A 24,896-nucleotide genomic window follows, 5' to 3' on the forward strand; every position below is an offset into this window, starting at 1 on the left:
CATCGTAACCAACTTTGTTTGAAACTCAGTTCTGGTTTTTGAGCTTTTGGTTTTACTTTCATGAATTTGTGGGCAAGTTCTCTGGTAGAATTATATTTTGAGACAATGTCTATTTTTGTCTTTTCTGGATTTTTTATTGTGTCTCTGTTTCAAATTTCTTTTGGGCAGTATTTTTTCCCAGGATTGCTCTCCAATTTTTACATTTCTTAGATAAACTAGTGTGGTGACACAAAGGAGGCTAAAACTTGCAGTGTTGCTGGCTAAGGCTCTGAACTGGTGTTCCTTTAGGTGTAAAACATTCATCCATGGAACTCCAAAACAAGACTTCTCCCTCTGCTTGAGAAATGAACCTTGCAAATAAAAACAGGACCTTAAAAAAAGGACTTTGCAGTTGGTAGTGTGGCTGCTTGGCCCAGAACTCTCCAAATTGTGTTTTCCTGTGATTGAGAGGTTACACAAGCTCTTGGAGAAGGTGATCACTGATAGCTGTGGTCTGCCACCTTCTCCATGAGCTCTTGCTCACAGAAATGCTCATCCCTCACTCCTCATGGAATCATTTCAGGATTTCCCCTCTTTCCATTCTCCTTCCCAGTGCAACTTCATCTCATCCCAGCAATATGAGGTTGGCGTGGTGGGAATGCTTTTTCCAGTTGTGCTTTTGTCCTGTTTATCCATCTAGTTGTTCTTTATTCTCTTTTTCCATTAAATTCTTTCTGACTCAAGACAAATGCTATTCTGATTCTAAACATTTTTTGAACCATGTTGGATTTTATTATAAAGTGGTTTTGTTTAATACAATTGTGGCTTTGTTTCTGGCTTTTTTTTTCCCCATTAACTGATTTCTTTCAGGGCTGGTCAATCAAATGTAGCTCTCCTCTTACCCTCATTTCTCTGTGTTCCTGACACACATTTCTTTTTCTCTCTCTGTCACCTCCATCGATTTTCTCCTTCGGTTCACTCTTCTCCAAAATCCCAAATGACACTGACCTTCTCTTCTCCCCTCTGGATGTCTCGTTCACACACAGCACCTGCATGTACCTCTGTGCTCTGATAGAGCAGAAAACCCTTTGTGAAGAGAAGTGTGGCTGGGGAAACTGCACAAATAACACAAAACATAACACCATTTACCCACATGAATATGCAGTTCCTACCTGAGCCTCCCAGAAATGGGTGAGGAAAGAACACAGAGTACGAGAAGCAGATTTTGGGGAAACAAATAGCTCTGGGAATGCTTTTGTATCAACTTGTGTGTTGTTCACTGAGATAAGAGCCCACAGCCTGATTCTGGGGGAGCACTTGGCAAGGCTAATTGAGGGAGAGGGTGAGATGTGGGGCTGCAGTTTGTTTAACAACCCTCCTGTGTGTCCCTGCAGTTTTACGGGAACCCTATACAGTCCGTGTGGAGGACCAGAAAGCCATGAGAGGCAATGTAGCAGTGTTCAAGTGCATTATCCCCTCCTCTGTGGAGGCATACATCACTGTTGTCTCATGGGAGAAAGACACAGTCTCGCTTGTCTCAGGTAGGATCTTATGGCTTTTTTTTTGTTTTTTGTTGTTTTTTTTCCAGCTGGCAATGGCAGAGATGTTTCCTGTTTCTTTTTTCCCCCTGAAAATGCCTGGTGTTTGCTTTGGTTCAGTGATAACTGGGTGGGATGTCATCCTCCCAGTAATGTATTTCACTTCAGCCTTGCTGCATCCCTGTGACTCTGTGTGTGTGACATGAAGGCTTCAGACAGCCCTGCTTTTCTAGGCTGCTTGAGGGGAAAATAACATGTTTTTTTGTTTTATACCAGACATAAAACCAGCTTTCGGGTGCTGTGGCAGTGGGTTTGCATTTTAACTTTGATAAAGAGCTCCTGCATGCCAAAGAAATTCCAGTGTCATAAACATGTGCTGGGTTGTAATTGTTTTTAGTAGTGATGTTACTCGTGGATTAGAAGAAATCCTGAGTCTAAATTAGTTTGGTTATGTTTAAAATGAGGTATGTAATCAATATTTATAGTTTCATAGCATTTTCATCCCAGATATCTTCACAGATAACAGTGGAGGCTTAAGCACTGCAATAAACTGAACATATTGAAGTGAAACAATCTGTACTAAAGCAGTTTTGTGCATTAATCCATTTACTGACAGAGGGAGGAAATGTGAGGCGCTATTCAGGAATTTGGGCAAAGAAAATTTAACATTTTAAAGCATAAAATATTGTAGGAAATTCATGGGAGAATGAATAGGTAGGAGAAATGTTTTCAGTATAGTGCATATCTGAATTATATATAATGCAGAGTGCAGCTGTTGTTACACATGCAAATGATTTATGTGTGCAGAAATTGGAAATGTGTTGTTCCAAGGCTGTGCAAAATGGAAAAAAATAGTTTAAGTTAAATGTTGCTGCAGAGTCTACTCAGGAATATGTTTCTGTTTATGATGCTCAAGTGTGTGGAAATGTTTCTGTACACCTCCTCAGTATATTAATAATTTTTATTTTCTGACAAATTGTGTCATTGATGGCAATACCTGTGTGTCTATATGGCTCATATTATAGATTTAATTTCTCTCCATGTTTTACTGATTCCTGACATCACCTTGCAATATTGGTTTTTTTTCAAAAATTAGAATTCAAAGAACTTTCTAAGCATTTGGCAGATATTTACAAACCATGTAATTGATGATCAGTTCTATGTTGCTAGTGCCCAGTGTAAACTTGGTAAATTCACTTCCTCATTATGCCCTTGGGTTTTGATAATATCATAATCTTTTGTCATTGAGCAAACTGGATACTGGGTGTGTTTGCACAGAGGGGTCTGTAATATCTGAATTGTTGGACTCACCATCACTTCAGCCAACACAGGTCAGAGTTGTATTTCAGTACAAAACCAAGCTTTCCATTATTCTGTGTATATTGATGCAGAATTATGCTTCAGGTTCTCTAAACTATATTGCAACTATTTAACACAAGAGTGGATGGAGGTGTTTATTTTGCTTCATCTTAAAACAGTCTGCGCATGTGCATCTGTATGTGTGAGCCTTGGCTGGAGAAAAAGAACATTAATTTCTTCATGATTAACTACCTTAATTTTTTTTTTCTGAGTTTATTCATTCTCTGTTATAAGAAAATATGCATGTTTTCTCTGGAAACAGAGGTTGAGAGGATGCAATCTGAGTTCCTTCTACCTTTATGATATCTGAGAGTGCCTCAATCCTACCTTCACCCTGCAATCAGAAGGGGACACCCAGGTCTCTCTAATCTCCTTTTTAGGGAGAAAATATGGCAGTTCTTCAAAACATGACTGCTACCACTTACAGATAATTTATTGTTTATTAGCCTATATTGGTTTTAATCCCAAATTTGGGGAGATAAAACTGTGTAATAACATTTAACTATATGGATCTGAATCTAATTTATTTTTTTCTTTATGCACCTTCTGACAATGGTTGACAAGGCTACAATCATTAAAAATCTAATACAAACTTCAGCAAGTTTTTTATTATCTCACAGTCTCTCAGTTCTGCAGTTGGGAATTTAAATGAAAATAAAACATAGTTTATTAGAACAGATTCTGTAAAAAAACCCATTTATTGTATTTTCTTTTAGTGTGCAAGACTAGATTCTTTGGTCTTGCACACAGAAAAGTATTGGAAGCTTTAAAGTATAGGAAAATATCAACTTCTGATTGATTTTCTTCTCTTTTTTTTGTTCTAAATAACTGATTTATTGGTTATTCATTAACACCTTCAAAAATGAGGGCCAGCTTTAGGGGAAACCTCTACTGTGAAAGGAAAGAATATACAGAGAGTTATAAATATATTTCAGAGTGATGTTTATCGTGGTTTGAAGAGGACAAGGTTTTTGTGGGGAAAAAACAGCAGTATTTACTTGAAAAGTAAGAAAAGCAAAGAGGAAAATAAAGTGTGTGAGTGGAGAGGATAAAGATGAGAATATTTCCTGAGGGGAGCTGACAAGAAAGAAGGGGAGAGACTTTTACAAGGGATGGAGTGACAGGATGAAGGGGAATGGCTTGAAATTGTCAGAAAGCAGGTTTAGATTGGATATCAGGGAGAAATTTTTTATGTGAGGGTGGGGAGGGCTTGGAACAGATTTCCCAGAGCAGCTGTGGCTGCCCCTGGCAGTGCCCAAGGCCAGGTTGGACACTGGGGCTGGAGCAGCCTGGGACAGTGAAAGGTGTCCCTGCCATGGCAGGGGGTGGCACTGGAGGATCTTTCAGATCCCCTCCATTCTGTGATTCTTTCATTTCCACTGAGATGATACAACCATTTCAAACAGAAGCCAGAGAAGCTTTTTTTTTCTTTTCTGAAAGACTTAAACCCCGATGCAATTCTTTCAACAACAACCTAGGGTAAATATTTTATATGCCTGTCTATCTGTAGTCCCATTCTGACTATGAGGATAGAAAGATCTGGAGATGGAAGGTGCACCAGAATCCTTTATTTCAGCAAATACTGTTGTAGACACCAGCTGGGTTTGTTGTTGTTGTTTTAGTGTCAATACAATATTTAAAAACAAAACCAACCCAAAAAACAAACAACAAAAGCACGTTTTTACTTTTATAGGGTAAAAATCTCCTGCCTATTTTAGAAAGATTGTTTTAGAAGGGTGTTCCTTGATTAAAACTGTACAATGTTTTTGGTCTTGCCACAATGTGCTATCCTGGGCATATCTGTAAATTTGGTTTTCAAGGAGCACAGTGATGTCCAGAGTAATGGAAATGTGTAATAAATATAGCTGGGCAAGAGCATCTTCTGTTTCCTGGCTGCAATTTTATGTCGTGCCTCCAGGTTATTGTAAAGTAATTGGGAGTTGAAACACATTAAGACCTATTACCAGAGGGTTTCCAAGGAGTATCCCTATAAATCACCCTCCGTGTTCAATAAAGGGGAAGGTGCCCATGTTTGGAGCCAGAAATACCAATTTCTGTGAAGCTTCCACATGCAAGGACAGCTGCAGCCTGGAAAGGTGTGCAGGAGCTTGTCTGTGTTAGGGAACTGTTCCAGGATTGGGGTTTTGCTCCTGCACTTTCTCTTTTGAAGTGACAGCAAATCTGAGGCTAAAAAGCTTTTACAGAGTCTCCTCTAGGGCCAAAGGTATCAAGAAAAAAGATTTTTAAAGCAAAGCAAACCCAATTATTTGGATGAATCTTTTTTAGGGGAAAAGCAGAAAACACTGAGCTGCAGCAGCAAACACAGAGAAATCTTTTCATGCTGGAAAACTCCAGTAATAATGGTGAGGTGGCACATTCAGCTCTCTCCACTGGATACAGCTGCTTAACAAACAACCAAACTTTGCAGTGTTGTCTGACCAGCTCTGAAGTGTCAGCAAAATTAAGGACTGATGGTAACCCTGAGAAGTCTCAAGGGGCTCACAAAGTGCAGGTAACTGCTGTACCAAGCTCTGCAGCTGCAGCTACAGGGTCTGTTTGCCTAAAATCCTTCTTTTCTGAAGAATTTTGCATCATCAGTTGACTTGAAGCAGAGTCTGAAATTCATTTGAGTTGTGATAGGGAGAGCAAGGCTGTGCAGGTTGCTCTTGTACCCGTGACCAAATCCTTCTTGTTTGCATTAGTGGCACTAAACATGAAAGCTTTAATCAGCCTAGAGCATTGTGTTCATCCTAGAATCACCCCAGAATATCTGATGGATAGCTGCACAGGGCTCATTCAAAGGTCAAACTTCCTTTCCCTCTTATTGCTTTCCTTCACAAACCATTCCCAAAGAAAGAGACTTTTGGAATCTGTTTTGTGAGGACTTTATAACCATTGAATGCAGCCTAAGCCTTGCAAAGAATATAACAGCCAAAAATGAATAAAATATGAATTAAAAAAAATAAAATAATAAAACCAAGGGATAGTAGTATAGGAAAGTGCCAGAGCACAGATTGTATTTCTGTTCCTGTTGAGCAAGTGCAAGGCAGAGGGGAGTCAAGTGCTGGGCTCATTTCTTCTTCACACACAGAACTGTGAAGCTGGACTGGAAGGGAAAGTGAAATTACTGCTGATTGTGCAGTGCCCAGGTGAAAGCACAGAGCAGAGCCCACTCATGCCTTAATTAGTCCCAGAGAGAGCAAAGGATGGGTGTGGTTATAGGGGAAGGAGGGCAGGAAGGGATTACTGGAATTGAGGGTCAGCGTAAGGGATCAGCCAAGAGAGAAGAGCAGAATGAAGAATGGATGTAAACAAAGACTGAGGAATTAACTTGGGTCTGTCACTGCACTCAGTGTTTTTGTTAGGAATGCCTCCTGATCCTGATAACTGCAAGGGATTCTGAGTTTTTCTGTGTTTCTGAACAGTGCCAAGAGCAGGATCACGAGTAAGTTCATGCCCTGACCTTTCTGAATTCCCATTTTCCTCTCTAATGACACACCATGCAAGAGTCTCTCTGATTTATACATGGACTGTGACTGCTTAAAAAAAAAAAGGTAGACAAGGGCAGAAGCAGGTAATACCAACTGTGCAGAACTGGAGTGTGGAAGGACACAAAGGAAGGACAGCAGCTCTGAGGAGAGGTGGGTGAGCACGGCTGGAGCACGGTGCCTGAAGGGCTGTGATTGACATGCTGGTGACAACTGATGAGCCTTCCAGCCAGCCTGCTTCCCACCAGCAGGAATTAGTCACACTGGACCACAGCTTGGGAAGTGCCACTGCTGTACACTGACCTACATCTGGCAGAATGAGTTGTGTTATTTATTTACACACGGTTCCTCAGCCTCTTCTTTAAAGGGCTCAGGGGCTCTTGGATCCCTTTCTGCACAAGGGGCTTTTCTGAGCTGCTGTGGCCGGCAGCAAGCAGCCAGTGAGTGCCAGGAGTTAGCACCTGGTGGCATCTGAAACACAGCAAGGCACTTTTGGGGTCTGGAAATTCCAGCAGAGGCTCAGTTCGCACAGAGCTGCTTTTTCAGCCACCAGATTTGTACATTGTGCAAGAAAAAACCAAAAAACCCAAACTCTTTATGGAGGGTGGTCCTGTGTGAAGTCCTGTGATCAGAATTAGGTTATTGCTGGTGATCAGAATTAGATTATTACAGTCCAGCCATTTGACTGAGCTGGGTCTAGTAGAGATGAGCAATGATGTTTCTTGCTTTGCTTTGATGTGAGTGCTTAACCACAGCTACCAAAAACCAAACAACCAACATCTATTTAACCTATGCCCTTCAATGCTGTGCATGCAAGATTTCTTCTGGTTCCAGGCAGAGTGAGATGAAGATTAATTTTTTTTAAGATTAAATATTAGCAACATACATAAAACTGAAAAAAAAAAAATCTGCATGTAAGCTACCTTCTACCCAAAAGGTGTCAGTGAGGTTTAATTCCTCTCTTCAAAGTTGTATCAGGACTCAGAAAGCACAGGAGGCAAACCTCTCCATGAGAGATTTCCTTGACTCTCTGGAAGGCTGATGGGAGCAGCATTCAGCCACGCTCAGGTCAGGCTGCAGGTTTGCTGTTACAGTAATCTGCTTTCTGAGCTTCCTCAAGACATGCAAACTGCACTTGCCCATCTCCAAAGACAGTATATTGCTTCCTCACTTTTTCTTTCAGCAAGGTTGTTTTCCTGAGGGACCTAGGAAAAAAAAATATTTACTGCATTATTTAAGAAATGTGTAGTTTTCCACATTTTTCCTGAGAACTCTGCTCTTTTAAGAGGACAGTGTCTTATAGCAGTAGGAAGTGGAGATGGTAAAAAATCAGCACTTCCTGCCTGTGCAAACAATTTTCACCTTCCCTCTGTCTCATGGACTAAGATTGTAACTGAGCAAGGCCACGTACTACAAACAGTTCACTGAAGGAAATTATAATTACCAGCAATAGGACAAGGGGAAATGGCCTCAAGGTGTGCCAGAGGAGGTTTAGGTTGGATATTTGGAAGTTTCTTCACTGGAAGGGTGGTCAGAACAGACTTCTCAGGGAAGTGGTGGAATTGCCATCCCTGGAAGTGCTAAAAACACATGTGGATGTGGTACTTAGGGAGATGGATTAATGATTGGGCTCAATGATCTTAGAGGTCTTTTCCAACCTAAACCATTCCTCTGCCTTCTCGGAGCTCCATTTTTGCTTCCTATTCCATTACGTTGGAGTATTTTGATCAGGTGAATAATTTTGAGTTTATGTTTCCTGGTATGGGCAGCATTGGATGCAAGGATTTCAAGGATTTCACAGCTTTGTGTGAGCCAGGAGCCACTTGAGGGGATGACAGTGGAAAGCATCTGATCCACGTGTCAAAAAATCACTTTTTGGTAGCACAGAGGAAAGTGAGCAATGTGGTTGTAGCACAGGAGTGGTTTCTGATCCTTTAATCAGCACAGGGAAGGGAAATGGAAGTGTTAACATGACACAGGCTGGTATTTCCCTGTAGAGGGAACTTGTGGATTTTCCTCAGTGTGACTGGACATTTTGGCTGGTCTGAGGGCAGAGAACATTGGTGGCTTTGTGAGATGGTGGAGAAAAATATCTTTGAATGGGGTGTGGGGGTGGTTAATATCCAGAAAGTCAGAATTTGCTCTGTCTCACCATATCCAGCGATTTTAATTCTAATGGGATTCACAAATAGTAGCAGTGGCTTTGACATTTCAGTAATGAAGCGTGTCTAGGAGAAAAGTGTATCATAATTTTTCTTTCCCCTCTGTTGCCGCTGAGTTTTGGACAGCCCTTCATTTCCATCAATGGGAGGGACTCTTTCCCTCTTCTCACTTTAAAACAAACCAAAATAAAAAACCCAAACCCAACAACCCCTGAATCCTCTTTCTCAATTTTTTCCCTCAACCCTTTAATTTATTTCCTCTCTACTTAAATTAAAGCATGTGAAAAACTTGATTGGATTCAGGTCCTCTTTAGAATTGCTTTTGCCTTCCTGAGAATTAAACAGAAGGGGAGAGAGAGAAGATTTCAAGTCTGCTTGTGGGTAAAAGCTTCAAATATTTATTTTTTTAATGATTTATGCCTTTCTCTCTCTTTCCATCTCTGTATCCATCAGTGTGTGTATACATATACATACATACATACATATATATATATATACACACACATACATATGTGGGCACTTATCACATCTCTCCATGGGCCTGAGGCTCTGTTGGGCCATGCATAACCATCATCCAATCTGATGCCCAAACTGTTCTGTTTTACCACCTTGTTACTGATGTTGCCAGTCATGAAGAGGTTTCTTTCAGCATGGTTGAATTCAGTGACACAGTTAGTCTTTCACTGGAAATATCTGTGTCACATTATTTTCTCTCCAGATGTGCTTGAAATTTCTTTCATTTTCCTGGGTGAATCCCTTTTTATCACCTGGCCAGCTTTTTCTAGCCTCTACGTTTCCTGTAATATTAATTCTCTCTGGGGCTTGCAGAGCCTTCAAATAAATATGGCCTGCATTTAAATGCACTTGATGTTTACCATCTCTTTATTAAAAGTGAAATAAGAGCAGACTGACTGCTAGCCTTCCCAGGTGCTCACTCAACATTTCCTCATTGTTTCTTTGTTCTTTGTTTGCCATTCTTCAGGCAGTTTTTTGGTTTATAGATGTTTCCATGAATACTTAAGGCAATATTTTCATCACTTTGGTTTGATTTGGATTTGGAGGGGCGTGGTGTCTGATTTTATAGACAGCAAAGCTCAGTGCTGTCAGATTTGGTATCAAAATTCTACAAGCAGGGACATGCTTTGATGAATCAATGTGCTGGTTTTAGGCCTAGTTTCATGATTTATTTTCATTTTTGCTTTCTGAAATAGCAATTGTAGCGTTGTTTTCTTCCTTGTAAATCTCCCCTGCCAGTAGCTTGTGATCTTGTCACCCTCCTGAGCAGCAGTGGATAAGTAGGTGATCACATTAAGCACTGTGTGCTTGAGGTTTCCCATCAAAACCCAGCCTAACCTCAGCAAACACCAACGAGCTCTGACAGCTTTGATGTGAGGGGACAAAATTGATGCACGAGATTCATTTTAATGAGTGTGTGCCTCGCTACTGGGAATCCTTTATGGCTGTGGACGTGGTTTAGCTGCACTCTGAGGGGAGCAGAGTGGCAAAACTGCCACCAGCCGTGGTTTTTAGGTTATTTTTAATACATCCAAAGAGATATCTACAGGTGACATCTGGAAAAAAAAAAACAAAACAAACCCAGAAGCAGAATATTCTATTGTTGATGTGTTGGTACCGGGTAGTGATTTCAATCAAAGCATCACTGTGGAGCAGTGTGTTACTAGGCTGATAAGTCCACAATTTTTTGGGGGCTGTAGATGGTCTTAGTGAAGCTCATTTGGTTTGCCCTCCCTGTCAAGAGTCCAACTTTAATTGAGAGGCTCATTAGCAGAACGACTCATTAGAAGGAATTGGAGGTGCCTGTCTGGTAGGGCTTTGTTTCATTTGCTGTGACACCAGTGTTGTACCTGGGCTGCTGATCTGTACAGCCACATTTTAATTGCGTGTGTGTTTTCCCTCTGGAGGAAGGTTACGAAGGAGGCCAGGTGACCTTTTAGTCAGAATCAAGTGAATTTTTAAAGCCTGTGATCTGCCATGTGAGCTCACGCTGTGCTGGGGCAGGTGCTCTGTCTTGCTGCAGAAAGGTGCTAGATGCAAAGGCTAAACATTTTATGTTGTGAGCAGTTGCTGTGCCAAAAATACCTACAGAAATTAAAGCCAGTGAGTTTTTTATAGAAGTTAGAGCACCGAAAAAGGATTAAACTGTTTAGATGTTCTCTACCACCACCAAAACTGCATTATGACTGTAATTATAGGCATTTTTCACAGCAAAAGTTGCCTACGAGTTTGTTTTTCCCGTGTTTCTTTTTTGTTTAAAATGATTCCTGCACGTTCTTGCCCTGCTGGTGGTGTCGAATGAGCTGAAATGTTTCCTGTGGGCCGCTGGAGACCGACGTGATGCCAACGCTTTCAGCTGCCAGAGGAGTGTGATCCACAGAGACCTGTCAACAAAAGCAGGTCAACAGGATTGAGCAAGGCAAAAAAAAAAAAAAAATAAAAAAAAAAAATCAATAAATCTTTGAATTAATCATGCAGCTGCCAGGGAGAATTATGGGTGCATGCAATGAAGGCCGTAGGTATGTGTCTGTGGCAACTTGCTCTCTCCTACCTCGTTGTGTCCTTTGCTGTGCCTGCAGGTTTTCCTCCCCTTGCTGCCATCAGAATGGCTCTGTGTTGATTTGGGTACCTTTGTGGATTACTCACCGTTCCTTCTGAAGTAACCAATTCTGTTGGGATTACAGAAATTCCCCTTTTCTTCCTCCCTGTCTGCACTGTCGCTTTCCTCACTGCTGTGTGCGCTCAGTGGGAATAAATCCCGGGATTTCACCTCCAGGATTGCACATCTTGTGCAGTGAATTGGACTGAAAGCCACTGCTGCCTGGGTGAACAGAGGAGTTCAAAATCCATGCCAGTGCTGCAGGTGAGGGGATGCCCTTGTGAGCCCTTCTGCAGCTGGGCCAGCCCTGCCTCCCTGGGGGATGCCCAACTCTTCCTCCAGGGCAGCTGTGGCCACTGAACACCTCTGCCAGGGGGGAATGTTCCACACCCTGGCCCTGGAGCTGGACAGCAGCAGATGCAGCCCTGGGGACCTAAAAGGGCAGCTTGGGGCAATAATCTGGCCCTGGGACATGCTTGGGAGGGATGTGTGCAGCTGAGAATTCAGAGGCACATCCCATGTGCATCTCTGCGGTTTCATCTCCATGCTTTGGCTTCATTCTCTCCTCCTCCTCCTCCAAAGGATTTATCTCTCCTTGCAGTGCCCCGGAGGGGTTGTTCTCTACAACTTCCCCATGCAAAACTCGAGTGTTTTAGCGCTGCTGTTCTGGGCTGGCAGCAGGAGAGGCTGGGGAAATGAACACCTCGGCATCTTTGGGTCTTTGTTTCCGCTGCAGATGATGCCGAGGTCGCCCCTCCGTGCCCAGCTCGGCTCTCCAGCTGCAGAACCTGGTCCTGCACCGTGCCAGGGATGTCTCCTTGGCTCCCTGCCCGGCCATCCAGGCTGGCTCTCCTCCAGCTGGGGTACAGCCCACTGCTGGATGCTCACTTGCACTGCAAATTCAAATTCATTTTCCTCTTTTGTGCACGGCTTTCTTTGCAAATAGACACTGGTATTCATAAAATCCCCAAGAACAATTGCCCTGGTACTTGTGGAAGGTCAGGGCAGGCTCTGTTCAGGGATTACATATTCCAGCTGACATATAGCACTCTTGTTTTGCAATTGCATGCCTAGGGAATTTTATTTTCCTAGAGATTTTTCCCCCCCTTCTCTATTAAAACAGAGAAGCAAATTCCTCACACACTCAGAAAATACATTGTGGCCCAGCTGTGGAGGTGATGTTTTGAATTTTGGAACTAACAAAGAGACAAATAGATTATGGTTTTGTAGAGGAGGCAGAGGTTGGTTTTATTTTTCTTTTCCCTCTCTCCTTTTGTAAAACCTCCTGCTGGTTAAATACCATTGTTTAGTAAACCCACATTTTATTCTGTAGAGAGACATAAACCATAGGAAAGTAACATCCTTTTTCCTCTGATATTTGTCTTGCAACTGATCCTTCAGGCAATACCTGAGTGATAATGATGGAAGAAACATTTCTTTCTGTTCTTTCACATTTGTTTTGTGCCTCCAAGAGTGCATTTTCTGTACTGAGCACTGAGAATCCTTCCATGTACTCCATTTTCTATCCAATTTAAAACTGTTTTTCACACAACACTGAAGGAAATGTATCTGTTTAAAAACTAAAAAGTCTTTCTGATAAGAAAAAGGAAAAATGGCACCAACTGAAATGCTAAAAATCTCTATGTGGGTATACACAACTAGACAGTATTAAAACTCATAAACCTCGTCTCTTAAAAACCTCGTTTTTAAGAGATATTAAATATTTTTACAAAATATTTTGCAGATTTGAAAAGATACTAAAACTACATATCTATATTCAATTAAAGAAATTCTCACTATATTCACTGTCTTCTAAAATAAAAACATTTATGTAAAATAAATTTTCCATATAATATTTCAAAAGTCTCCATAAGCACTGATATTTTTACATGTATATGCAATAGAATTTAAAATATTTTGATTTATAATGTATATATCGGAAATATAATTAGGAATGCACTGCAAAATAATAAAATGTGGAAGGAGCTGCAGATGTAGTGTAGAGGTTAGGAAAAAAACAGTGGGGATAAAAGAAAACTGGAATATAAAAAATGTGAACTTTGTATTGTATTTAAATGGTGAAGTCTCAGGGAAGAATCCAGAGGAATAAGGGGATTGATCATCTGCATAACACTTTTTATTCTGCTTAAATGCTTTGTTTGAATTCCTAAGTGTGCTGGATATCATGAAATCCTTGTGCTGCAAACAAATAAGACATTAATTTTCTTGGAAAAAATTGCATTAGGACAACAGAAGCAAAGTTGATCTGCTTTTCAAACGTGCATTTATGACCTGCTGAAAGGCACATTCAGGGCTGGGAAGCACAAGTGCATCCATAAATAAGAAGTGATGGGATAATGTGTGCTGTGTCACGGCAGCCATTCAGCACTTTTATAGAAGGGGGGAGGAAAAGAAAACCCCTCCAAATCAGCAGCCCCACAAGATCCTGTGAGATGCTCTGTGTGTTTTCAAAAGGGATTTCAGAAAAAGAAGTTCTTCACTGCATTTTTGCCTTCCTTTTCTTTCATGCAGCTTCTTCTTTCTGTTTATTATTTGGGTTTCTTTGCACCCTTATCAATGGTTATTCACAGCACATTTTAGAGCTGACTTGTTTCTCAAGAGCTAAAGGAATTCCCTGTCCCAAACTCTGTTGAGAATCAAGGGAACCTTTATTTCTGCCTGTTTTGGCTTCTCTCTTCCTTTATGAAAAGCCCCAAACCTCTTTTTGGCTAATTTGAATTATCACTCTCATTTTATATCGAGGGGAACTGAAAAGCAAAGAAACAAAGCTTCCTCAGTTTTCTCACTGCAAATCCTCAGGCAAGATCTCCTAAAACCTTATCCTTTCCTTGAACCCAAGGTTCCTGTTCCTTCCCAAGTACTAAAATATGAAATAAAAGAGATTAAGTGTGAAGGAAGCTTAGGAACCCTTGATAAATTGGTGGGGAATGTTTTATATAATCAGTAATGAACCCACAAACCAGTGCTTCAGATTTCTGTTTGTGCAGCTCTTGTTGCCTTGGACTCGAGATCCCCAAATGAGGAGAGAGGAGAGGAAATTCAGTGGGATAGTTATACATTGCTTGTCATTAAAAAATACCTAAAAATAGTTATCTAAAAGAAGAAGAAATGTGTTGTCTTTGTTTTGTTGCTTTCATTTAGATTTATTTTCTCACCACATCTGATACCTGATAATAAATTATTGGAAGGAGTCCACAGGAACAGAGGACCTTAATTATGAATGCCCTGAATTTTCCATCTCCACCACACCTGGACCTTCATGTTGTTTTAATTAATGAAAATTAATTGCATTTAGAATCAAAAATATCTTCCTCCTTACTGTTTTGAAGTGCATAATTATTTTCTCTCTCTCTCAGGATTAATATCCTTTGCTGCCAAATACTTTATTAGGAAAAAGTGTATGTATTTTGGCTAAAAATGCTGTCTTCCTATTGAAAAAGTTATAGTTCAGAAAAAACAAATAAAAAATTGCAAGGGATGCAGAAAAAGCCAGAACTTTTCCTTTCAATATTTTCAAAATTTCGTATTTTTCCTCTTTTTATTTCAAAGTGAAAGCTATTTGAAAATTAGCCATATAATTCTCTAAGAAAAAAAATATTTCTGAGGATACAGAAGTTGTGTGGGTTTTTATTGATTGCTTGGTTCCATTACCAATCTTAGCAGGTTATTTTTGTTGGTTTGGTTTTTGGTGGGTTTGTTATTTTTTTGTTTGTTGTGCTCCTTTTTTTTTTTCCACTTTCCTTCATGAATTCCTGTTTTGGGAGAAGGAGTATTTTGAGTTAATTAACATATGGACATTAGCAAACTGTATCATAACCAAACAGGATATTTTCTGTGGAAAGAAATTGCCAGAGCTCAGAAAAAATTTTGTGTGTAGCCATTTAACCACACCATTTATCCGGGATGCCCTTCTTAAATAAAATCAATGCTAATTTTGCATTTCCCTAATGGGAGACCATTAAGCTGAGTACACAGGCATTTTTAACCTCAGACACGTTGCAGGGGCAAATCAGCCCTGGATTCAATCTGGTGTATTAATGAGGAACAGGGAAATTCTGTATCTGTGTCTGGCTACTGGATTGGGAAGGTTCAAACACCTCCCCCTCTAATAATTCACCCAATCTCTATTTTACAGTTATGATGGAACATCATTTAATGCCCCTGCTTAGGGTTTTTCTCTTCTGGAGTTCACAGATGCCCATAAAATGATAATTTGGGTTGAAACTTGGCTCCAAATTATTTTTATTTGAACAGCAAACAATCTATTAGGCCACTGAGGACCTCCTGGCTTTCAAGACAATATGGACAGGAATTTCAAAGCAGTCTGGGCTGGCTGTATGACTGAATTCCATCTGAATAGAATGGAGCAGGAAACTAAAAGAGCAGGGAAAGGAAGAGTGGTTTAGGTTTATGATGATTTGAGAAGTGGCTTTTTACAAGAAGGAAGAGAGCAGTCGAGCTCAGGGCGGATCAGTGGCAGAATGTGCAGGGAGAAATGAAGTGGCTCTGTGCTGCTCACTCCATACTCCAAATCCCATTAGTTTTGTGTCCTGTCACCCTGGAAGCACTGGGGAGACACTGAGGAGAAGCAATTAGGCCAGGTCTCAGCACAACCAGCTGCCTGTGACACAGTCCAAACGTGTCCATATGTCCCCAAAAGAAGAGGGAATGTTTCTCTCCGCTTCTGAAACACCAGGGGAGAGGCCAAGCCATGAGTGATTCCAATAGAGTTGTTTTCCATTTAAAACCTTTTCATTGGGAACTTGAATATTTAACATTTCACTCTTTGAAAAAAAAAAAATTATAAATCTCCACTTCCTTTTTTTCCCCACATCTCCCAGTGTTAGTCACCCTTCTCGTTAGAATAAAAGACTGAATTGAAATAAAATTTGTGCTAACATCACCCCCACCCCACACCCCTCTAATTAAAGAAATTTAGAAATTGCACAATGTCTACAAATGAGAAATGAGAAGTTGTGAAGAGAAAGGGGTGGGAAGAGCAAACAGCACAGGTGTTCTGCTGCATTCAGTAACTTAAAGCTGGAGGGGAAAGGTGGGATAAAATCACCATATTATCCAAATTTTCTCCCCCTTTTTGCATCTGTTTTGTCTGGGAGAGCAAGTGGGAAACTATGCTGGACAGGGGCAGAGGAGAATGAATTAATTCTTTCTATGAATTATTTCCTTTTGGTAGCCCTGTGCTGATTCAAAACTTTGTTACCTACCACTCTGTTAAACCAACGTGTTCCATCTCCCCCTCCTCCCAGGAAACAAGCCACAGGAGGAGAGGGAACAGCCCCAGGCTGGGCCAGGGGAGGCTCAGCTTGGGCAGCAGCAGGAATTTGCCCATGGAAAGGGAGCTCAGGCCTTGGCAGGGGCTGCCCAGGGAGCTTTGGAGTGCCCATCCCTGCAGGTGTCACCTGGAGGTGGCACTGAGTGCTCTGGGCTGGGGACAAGGTAGGCATGGGGCACAGCTGGGACTGCCTGGGATCAACTTTATTGATTGTTTAATTCAATTCTGTCATTCCAAGATCCAGAATCACTTCCAGCCCACAAGCTCTGGGGTTTCTCTCAGCCTCAGCTCTTTCAGGTGCCTCACCTTTCAGGTGAGATTTAATTTTTTTTTGTTTCCCCATCACACTCAGGCACCAGTGCAGATATTCCTTGGATGTATAAAATGTTGAGCTTTTAGATGTGGGAAAATGTTGTTTTGATAAATCACAAGCGTCTTGCAGTGGCTCAAAGGATATTAAAATGTCACAGCCAAGCAACTCAGCATTCTCATCCTTTATTCCTGTCTTTGAGGACACACTTTGCAAACTGTGGAGGAAGCAGATAATTTTCGCTAGGAATTAGGAGAGTCAGAATATTGCTGTACTGCAGTGAACAATTAATGATATTTATCTCCCACACAAGGCTTTACCCTTTTCCTATATAAATCTTTTCTGCAGGAGCAATTTAGTGAGTGATATCTCCATTTTGCACATACAGGAGCTGAGACACTGCATGAGCACAGGGAAAATATCAAATCTGCTTCAAAGCTTTGCTAGATTTAAAGTTATGTGGGTATTGTCGAGATGCCCACTGTGCAAACTTTAGGCCATGCTTTCAAAATATTTCTCTCACTGAGCTTGTGGTTAGTGTTCAATTCTATAAACCAAATTTCTTAATTTTAGTTCTTTTGGGATCTTATTGAGAATGTTTTACGACTTGAAAAAAGTTTAAAAATCCCTTATTTTATCTTCATAATCATTTGGACCTACCTATGAACTCTGTAATATTTATCCATCTACCTAAGCATTGCAAAATGCAATGTAAGCCCAACAAGGAATGATGAAAATAAACTTACCTGAGGGGAGAGGAGAAAGTGGGCAAATTAAGGAAACATGGAGTTATAATAATTTTTGCTGTCTTCATATTTGACTTGAAAAATATCAAATCTAAGTCTACATTTCAAGGTTTTGTGAGCACTGTAGAAAAATCCATGGCTCTTTGAGACCAAGGGAAGCTCCTATGTTTTGTTAGTGCTGAGGATGAATATTTTGCCTTGTTTCTGATAGCTCAGCTTGGCTGCAGCCTAAAACCTGTTTTAGGGAACATTACTCTGACAGAGCCAAGCTTGAAGCAATGTAAGATATTTAAAATCGGATTTTGGCAGGAAACTTCTTCTTACACACATTCATTATTTTATTTTTTTTTAATTACTCATAGTACCTTAAATAAGCAAGAGAGATATTACTTCAGAAGACATAAAAGAGTAATTTGCAGTCTAAAAAATGTCCCTATATGTGATTTATTTCCTTTAATCAGCACTGACCTTTTGAATTGATTGTCTGTGATTTACAGGAGGACCTGTGTAAGACCAGACACGCAGGTCTGAAGAGACTGAAATGACTTGCATTTCTAAACCCAAACTATTTACAATACTAATTGAAAGATCTGCAGCACAAACAGAAAGCTGCGGCTTAAACTTTTTTGCAATTTGAGAAACATTCAATGTTGATGGCTTTCTCTTTGTTTTTATCAATGGAGTTAAATATTTCTTGACACTCTGGGTGACATAAACAGTGACATGCAGTTTAGTTGAATTATTAGACTATAGATGCATATGCATTTGGAAGAGCCTTAGCCTGTAAATAAAGACAATAAATCAGATTTTTCAATCAGCCTTCCACCTGTTAAACATCCTATATAAAGCTACCCTGGCTACAGGTTGAAGATCTAGCAGTGGATAGATCAGAAAATGAAATTTTTTATTGCTACAGCTGTTTGGCATTGGCCCTCAATTTCTAAGTGGATGACAGAGCTGCTCAGTTTGGGGCACTTTTTCTGTTTTCCTGCCTGTCTGAGGAAAAGCAGCATGTCCCTCATGTGTAGGATAAGGAGCCTTTGGGGAATACTTGGTAACTGAGGTCAAAACGTGTGTGTCCCTGCAGACAAGGGCAAGTCTCCTCCTCGGAAATTCCTGTGACAAGAGATGAAGCTCATTTCTGTGAAGTGAAATTCTGGAGCCTGTCTTGTCTCTCTCAAGTGGAAAACACTTAGATCAGAAAACGACGCTGAACAAAATTGTCTGGTTGGGTTGGATTTTAGTCTTTGCAAACCTTGTTCTAATTTGATTGTCTGTCCCTCAAAACAAGGGTTCTGTTCTCTGAGGGAGGAATATTGTTTCCTTCCGAAGAATAAAGACCTAGGACAGAAAAGAGAGATGGTGTCTTGGTTTGGAAAGACAGGTATCTGTCAGGGAAATCTGGAGTTTCCCTTGGAATGGAGAATGTAAAACCCCCTCCCTCCAAATAATTACGATTTTGCAATCAGGAGCTTTCAGGCAAAAATATGGGAACAGGAATAACAATTCTTTACTAGGAATAATGAAAATGCAAATTCAGTAGTATTAAAAAAAACCAAAAAAACCAAAAAAAACCCCACCAAAAAAACCAACAAGCAAACAAACAAAAGTCCTAGAAAACCCTGACAGAGATATGACCTGACACCCTGTTGTCAGGGTGTTGGAAGCAGTTCAAATAAATCCTCCAGGAGTAACAGATGTGGTTTGGTGGGGTAGAGATGATCCTGTAGAAAAAAGGATCTAGTGCTGGCGAGATGAAAGTGGTCTTCCTCCAAGGATTCAGTGGAAAACCAGCTAAATTGGTGTTTGGGATTGCTGGTTTATCCCATGGAAAGGCTTTGGCTCCTCCCGCTGGGTGGAGCATCTCCCAATGGGATGAGGTGATGTTATCAGTCCTGTGAGAGCCTTCAATGGCCCATTCACAGGGGATGTCCCTGGGAGGAGGATGAGTGGAGGAAGAGATAAGGAGGCCCTGCCTTATCTGGTGTTATCAGGTGTCCATTAACAGAAGGGATCTGCCCTCTTTCCACCCCTAGAGTTACAAGAGATAAAGAACAATATCTCCCAACCAGCTTCAACAGATGAAAATAGAATACACATTTTTGGTTACATTTTCCAACCCAACACAGACAGATTCTGCAGTGGGCCTCAACTTAGTGGAAGGTATTTTATTCCCCAAGTAGCACTGTCAGTTCCTGCTCATGGGAAGTCACAATTGGGACTGTGTTTGTTAATGTAATTATAGAATGACTTGGGTTTGGAAGGGACCTTAAAAATCATCAAGTGCCACCCCTGCCATGGCAGGGACACCTCCCACTGTCCCAGGCTGCTCCAGCCCCAGTGTCCAACCTGGCCTTGGGCACTGTCAGGGATGCAGGGGCAGCCACAGCTGCTCTGGGCACCCTGTGCCAGGGCCTGCCCACCCTGCCAGGGAACAATTCCTGATTCCCAAGAGCCCATCCAGCCCTGCCCTCTGGCACTGGGAGCCATTCCCTGGCTCCTGTCCCTGCAGCCCTTGGCAATTGTCTCTCTCAGCTTTCCTGGGCCCAGGGCTCTGCAGGTGGGCTCTCACCCCTTTCCTGCTCCCCACACTGTGGGATCAGCCCAGGACACCTGTGTTGGTTCTTCTGTAGGTTTTCTGTTCCTGTCGTTTGGCAAAGCTTGCAGAAAAACTCTGCTGATGTCAATTAAGGAACATGACATTTTTTATCTATAGTGTTCTTAATCTAACAGATTTACTTGTCTTGATTTCACACCTAATTGCTGAAAATATTGTGACTAGACAGGAATATAAAAGCAGTATAATATAATAGCTGTTGACAGAATTGATTAAGACTGAAAAACAGAGGAAAGCAAGTACCCTATTATGTGCCAGAGGTCACTGAAAAAGTGTATTTAAGGCTGCTGATGTAAAGCAGCTCATATTCTGTTATCTATGGATGATTTTAAAAGCAACTTGTTCTTTAATGGAATTCCCTTTTCACTGGACTGTCACCACTGACTGCTCTATTATCTATTCAATTACTATATCTTTATAGAAAAGTACTTGTTCTATAGACTGATAGTTAAAGAAACTGAAATTATGGAAGTTAGAGAAAATGTAGCTGTTACCCAATATGCCATCTGATATTCTCATTGTGCACCAAGGCAGTTATTGCAGAGTCCCTATTTTATGCAAAGGCTTTTATTCTGCCCTTTTATTTTGCCTCAAAGATGGATAATTTCTGGTTTAGAAGGAAAGGATACACTTGACGTCTGTCATTTTTTTGTGTTGGAAAAAACTGAATAATTTCTGAAACTGGATCTGCTTCTACCACTTCCTCTTTCCCAAACGTGTGGATTCCTCCCTTTTCTTACAGTGTGCTGTATTTTAGTTTGTGCATGACCAGACTTTGTTAATATCTAATATGTAACCTCGATGACAATCCCTGTGTAGCTCCCTTCTTACTGGAACTGCCAGATATTTCTTCCTGTGCAAAAGTCATAACACTTATTTTTGTTTTGCTCAATTTCATCTAAAGAAGAAGTACCACAAAAGCTCCTTGGGTGCTTAACATTTGTGTCCAAACCGTGGCTATTAATCAGGGTGAAAATGAGGAGAGTGTCCTCATCTTGCAAAACTTCTCAATAGTTTTACGGAAAATAATTCCAGCGGTGTTTTCTTCCCGTGGCAAGCGTGGGGATGTGTTTTATTATTCACCTCAGTATTCTGATGAGACAGGCCAGTCTCCAGGCTCCAGCAAACGAGGCAGTAGCCTAAGGCAGAGCAGTGCCTGAACGTCCTTGGCCACGCTCTGTGCTTCCCCACGGCACAGGGGAGCCTTGGGAGGATCCAGGACAGCCTGAATTCCACCACCACATCTGGCACTGGGGGCCTGCAGTGCCAGCTGCTGCTTTCTGCTGTGGGAGGCAGCAGCAGCCACCTCAGGAGCTGCTGGGTTGGGCTGGATCAGAACCTTACCAGGAATTTCTCCTGACCCCGCCGAGGTCTCGGCTGTGCTGTCCCCTGTGGTTCCTTTGGGATTTCTCCTGAATATCTTTGTGCTACCCCTAAGGAGCAAACACAGGATGCTGCTGCATCTCCCAGCTCAGCAACTGCCTGCCTTTGGGGAGGGAGCTGTTTTAGCTCTCTCTGCTGAGCAGACCTTGAGAATAATCACCCCACTAAGGATGGAGCACCCTAGGACTGTGACCTGTGGGACCTCTGTGTGGCTGTGAACAGACAGAGGTGAAGAGAAGGCAGAGGAGAGAAAGATGTATGGCAGAGCACTCCTATTAATTGCCCCTGCTCCTCCTTGCTGCAAAAACCCTGCTTGGAGAGAGGCTCCAGCAGCAGGTGACTGCAGCAGAATATGAATGGGGATTGTGGAATCTTTGTGTTGCCCTTTATAAATGGATTGTTGCCTTCTGGCTGCGGTTTGCTGTCACTGCCGTGTTCTGCTCGTAAGCAGAAGCTTCTGCCTTCCAAGCAATTGTCTAAAAATGGAAAATCTCTCTTGGGGGTTTAAAAAGGGAGGATGTTGGCTGGTTTTTGTGCAGACAGGACGCATGCAGAGGTAGATGGTGGCTTCGTGGAGCGTGGTTATCTTTGGGTTTTGCTTTTAAACAAAGCAAGCGAAATTTGGAGCATATTTCAGCGTGGAGGTCAGGGAAATGTGTGCCTTGTCTAATGATAAGCAGAGGACATCTGGTTATAGCATCCATCAGCCTATTGCCTAGAGCAAGAGATATCCAAGTTTGACATGTCTGTTTTGGGAGGGGGAGGGAGGAGCAGAGATAACAGACTTTTATTAAAATGCTGCAGCTGAAGTTGTTGGCTTCCTTTGTTTTGGTTTGCTAGGCTTTGGGTTTTTGCGTGTTTGTTGCCTTTTTCCCCCCAAAATCACTTTAATTGTATTTACTGTATTCACTCTTTATGTATGCTACCCAAAAAGCTGACACTACCCAAAGGATGAACATATTAATTACCCAAAATATTAAAATAACTTGAGCATTAAGAATGAACATTATTTTTAAAAATTGTTCTGGCTTTAAGTTACAGAGGATTCTAAAAATGAGAAGTTCCCACTCATTAATATAAAAAAAAAAATCCTAAAAGGTAAATCCCCTTTACACTCAAAGATGTTGACAGTGCTCTCCTAGATTTGGACATGGCTCAGAATGTCAATCCAGCTTGCTTAAGATTTGAAGTTGCTACTATTTTGTTGATTTCATAACTAAAAAAATTTTGTTGATTATGAATTCAAAAAATTCATGTTGTGTTGCTAATCCTAATGAAAATAAGAATCACTGGGAATTAAAAAATGGCTCTTAGTTCTTAAACAGTAATGTGCATTTCTAAACGATGTTGTTTTTTAGCTTTCTGATATTTTTCATACAATCTGTTCATACAGATTTCTAAATCTTTTAAAACAGAAAAAGAGTACAGAACAGTCTTTTCTTTCTTTCTTTTTTCTTTCTTTTTCTTTTCCTTCACAGAATATTCAGGAAAGTGCTACATTGTGACATTTCTTTCAGATTTTGCAACCTACATCCCTTTTAAAGTGATCTTTTGACACCAAGAAATTACTTCTTGCAATAAATTTTGTTTTCTCTTCAAAAGAATTCCTTTAGAATGGGCTTTTTGTTTTCACATCTAAATACCTTTAAATGTTCCAAATCTCCTTTGATGCTCCTGATTTATTTTATGGAGTTGCAGCCTGCTTTGTGTACCTTGTTTAAAGCAAACTTTGAGGAAACTTAAGCCAGGTTGGACATTGGGGTTTGGAACACCCTGGGACAGTGGAAGATTCCCTGCCCATGGCAGGGGTTGGGACTGGGTCATCTTCAAGGTCCCTCCCAACCCAAACCATTCCTTGATTGAAAATCTGCTGTGTTCATTTTTGTGGGAGGTTTGGTCAGCAATGGATGTCATTCATTTTAAGAGGGATTTTATTATAAAGTTATTAATATTGGATTTAGCTGTAGAAGCATTTCTGAATCTAAGTGAAAGCTTTCCTCTGAAGTTAAAATCTTCAGCACCAAAACATGCCTAGTTCAAGACAGATGCAGTTTTGAAAATCTTGTTGTTTAAAGATAACTCATTTTTTTACAGACAAAAATTGGTTTCTGTCTGTGTCTTGGTAGTAAAGGGCAAATATAAGTCTTTACTTAGCATTTAATAGAATTTAATAGAACTGGTTCTGGCAATGACTGATTTGGTTTTTTGTAATAGGTAAAACAAGTCTCTGACTGGGCTTTTACAGCAGCTGCATGAATAATCAAATTTTCATTCAGCTTGGTCACAAAGCCAAATAAACACATATTTCTTCCTTTTTTTTAACAATATAAATCAAAACTCTCTTTGTCCAATTTCCCCCTGGCTGGGGTATAGAAAAGCCAGAACTGTTCCTGTGAGTCTCACAGCACATTTATCACTCTGAAGGAAAACCTTTGTTTGCACTATCAGCATATATTCAGCTAAAGCAATAAACTACCAAGGATTAGATTTGAACACAACTGATTGATTTTGGTACCTAACACTGAATGTCTTCCTGGATATTAAGCTCTTCAGAGCTGTGCTTCTTTTGCCTCAGACCCATTTGGAAACCTAATGCTCTTTTGAACCCTACATCTAATCAGGTTTCTCTGGCTCCTTAGGCAGATGTCTGTCTGTCATTTCCTTTTTTTTTTTCCTCCCCTTTTTTATAAAACTCATGGAACCATTCATACTTTTCCATTTGTACTGTAGTGAGCACCTTGTCCTGTGGGAGCAGTTTCATAATGGTAAATATTATGGTCTCTTATTTTTGCAGACATAAAAATTAAAATAAGCTGGGACCAGAGCTGGTCTGTTTTGTTTCTATTCACCACTTGCTACTGAGACAGGGATTTATAAAATCCCCCCAAAAGATAAGTAACTCAATTTCTGGCTGAAGCTTAATCACTACAGTTTAAATGCAAATGTTATTATTTCTTCTATATTTAAATGAAAATTACCATTTCAATAGTAGGTGCTGTTTGGGAAGCTGGAGCTATATATTTTTTTTTCCCAGTGTCTAAAGTCACGGAACTAAAATCTTGTAGAAAACAAATGTTGAAAGCATCCAAAAGCATTAATGCTCTGTGTAGGTAATGAAGTTTAGGTTTTGTGATTCATATCTTGTGGAAGAAGAATAATTTTCACAAAATTATGTATTTTAAAATACATGTTCCCATTTTTTTCCCAGTTCAGGTTTAAGCTGCTGTAAGCACAGCCCTGGCATTTCTCAGGATGTTAATAAAGCGTTAAAACTTGACACTGAATTAAATAGAATATTGGAGTGTGTGGAGTTGTTGGTAGGTGTTTTGAAAGACTTTTAAAAAGATGTAAAGCATTTATAGGTGTGAAGATAAAACCCCTCCAGC

At 40.7% G+C, this 24,896-nt stretch overlaps 1 protein-coding gene across 2 annotated transcripts in view; it reads left to right on the forward strand.

The window, feature by feature from the left end:
- The window catches only part of DSCAM (DS cell adhesion molecule), a 453,735-nt gene that overhangs the window by 66,346 nt on the left and 362,493 nt on the right, over nt 1-24,896 (forward strand). For both annotated transcript variants that reach the window (XM_063393172.1, XM_063393173.1), the window contains exon 3: nt 1,374-1,520. In XM_063393172.1, the coding sequence (XP_063249242.1) occupies nt 1,374-1,520 (147 nt within the window). The remainder of the gene's footprint in view (nt 1-1,373; nt 1,521-24,896) is intronic.

This window comes from Prinia subflava, chromosome 3 (assembly GCF_021018805.1).
Source record: "Prinia subflava isolate CZ2003 ecotype Zambia chromosome 3, Cam_Psub_1.2, whole genome shotgun sequence".
In the NCBI taxonomy this organism is placed as follows: domain Eukaryota; kingdom Metazoa; phylum Chordata; class Aves; order Passeriformes; family Cisticolidae; genus Prinia; species Prinia subflava.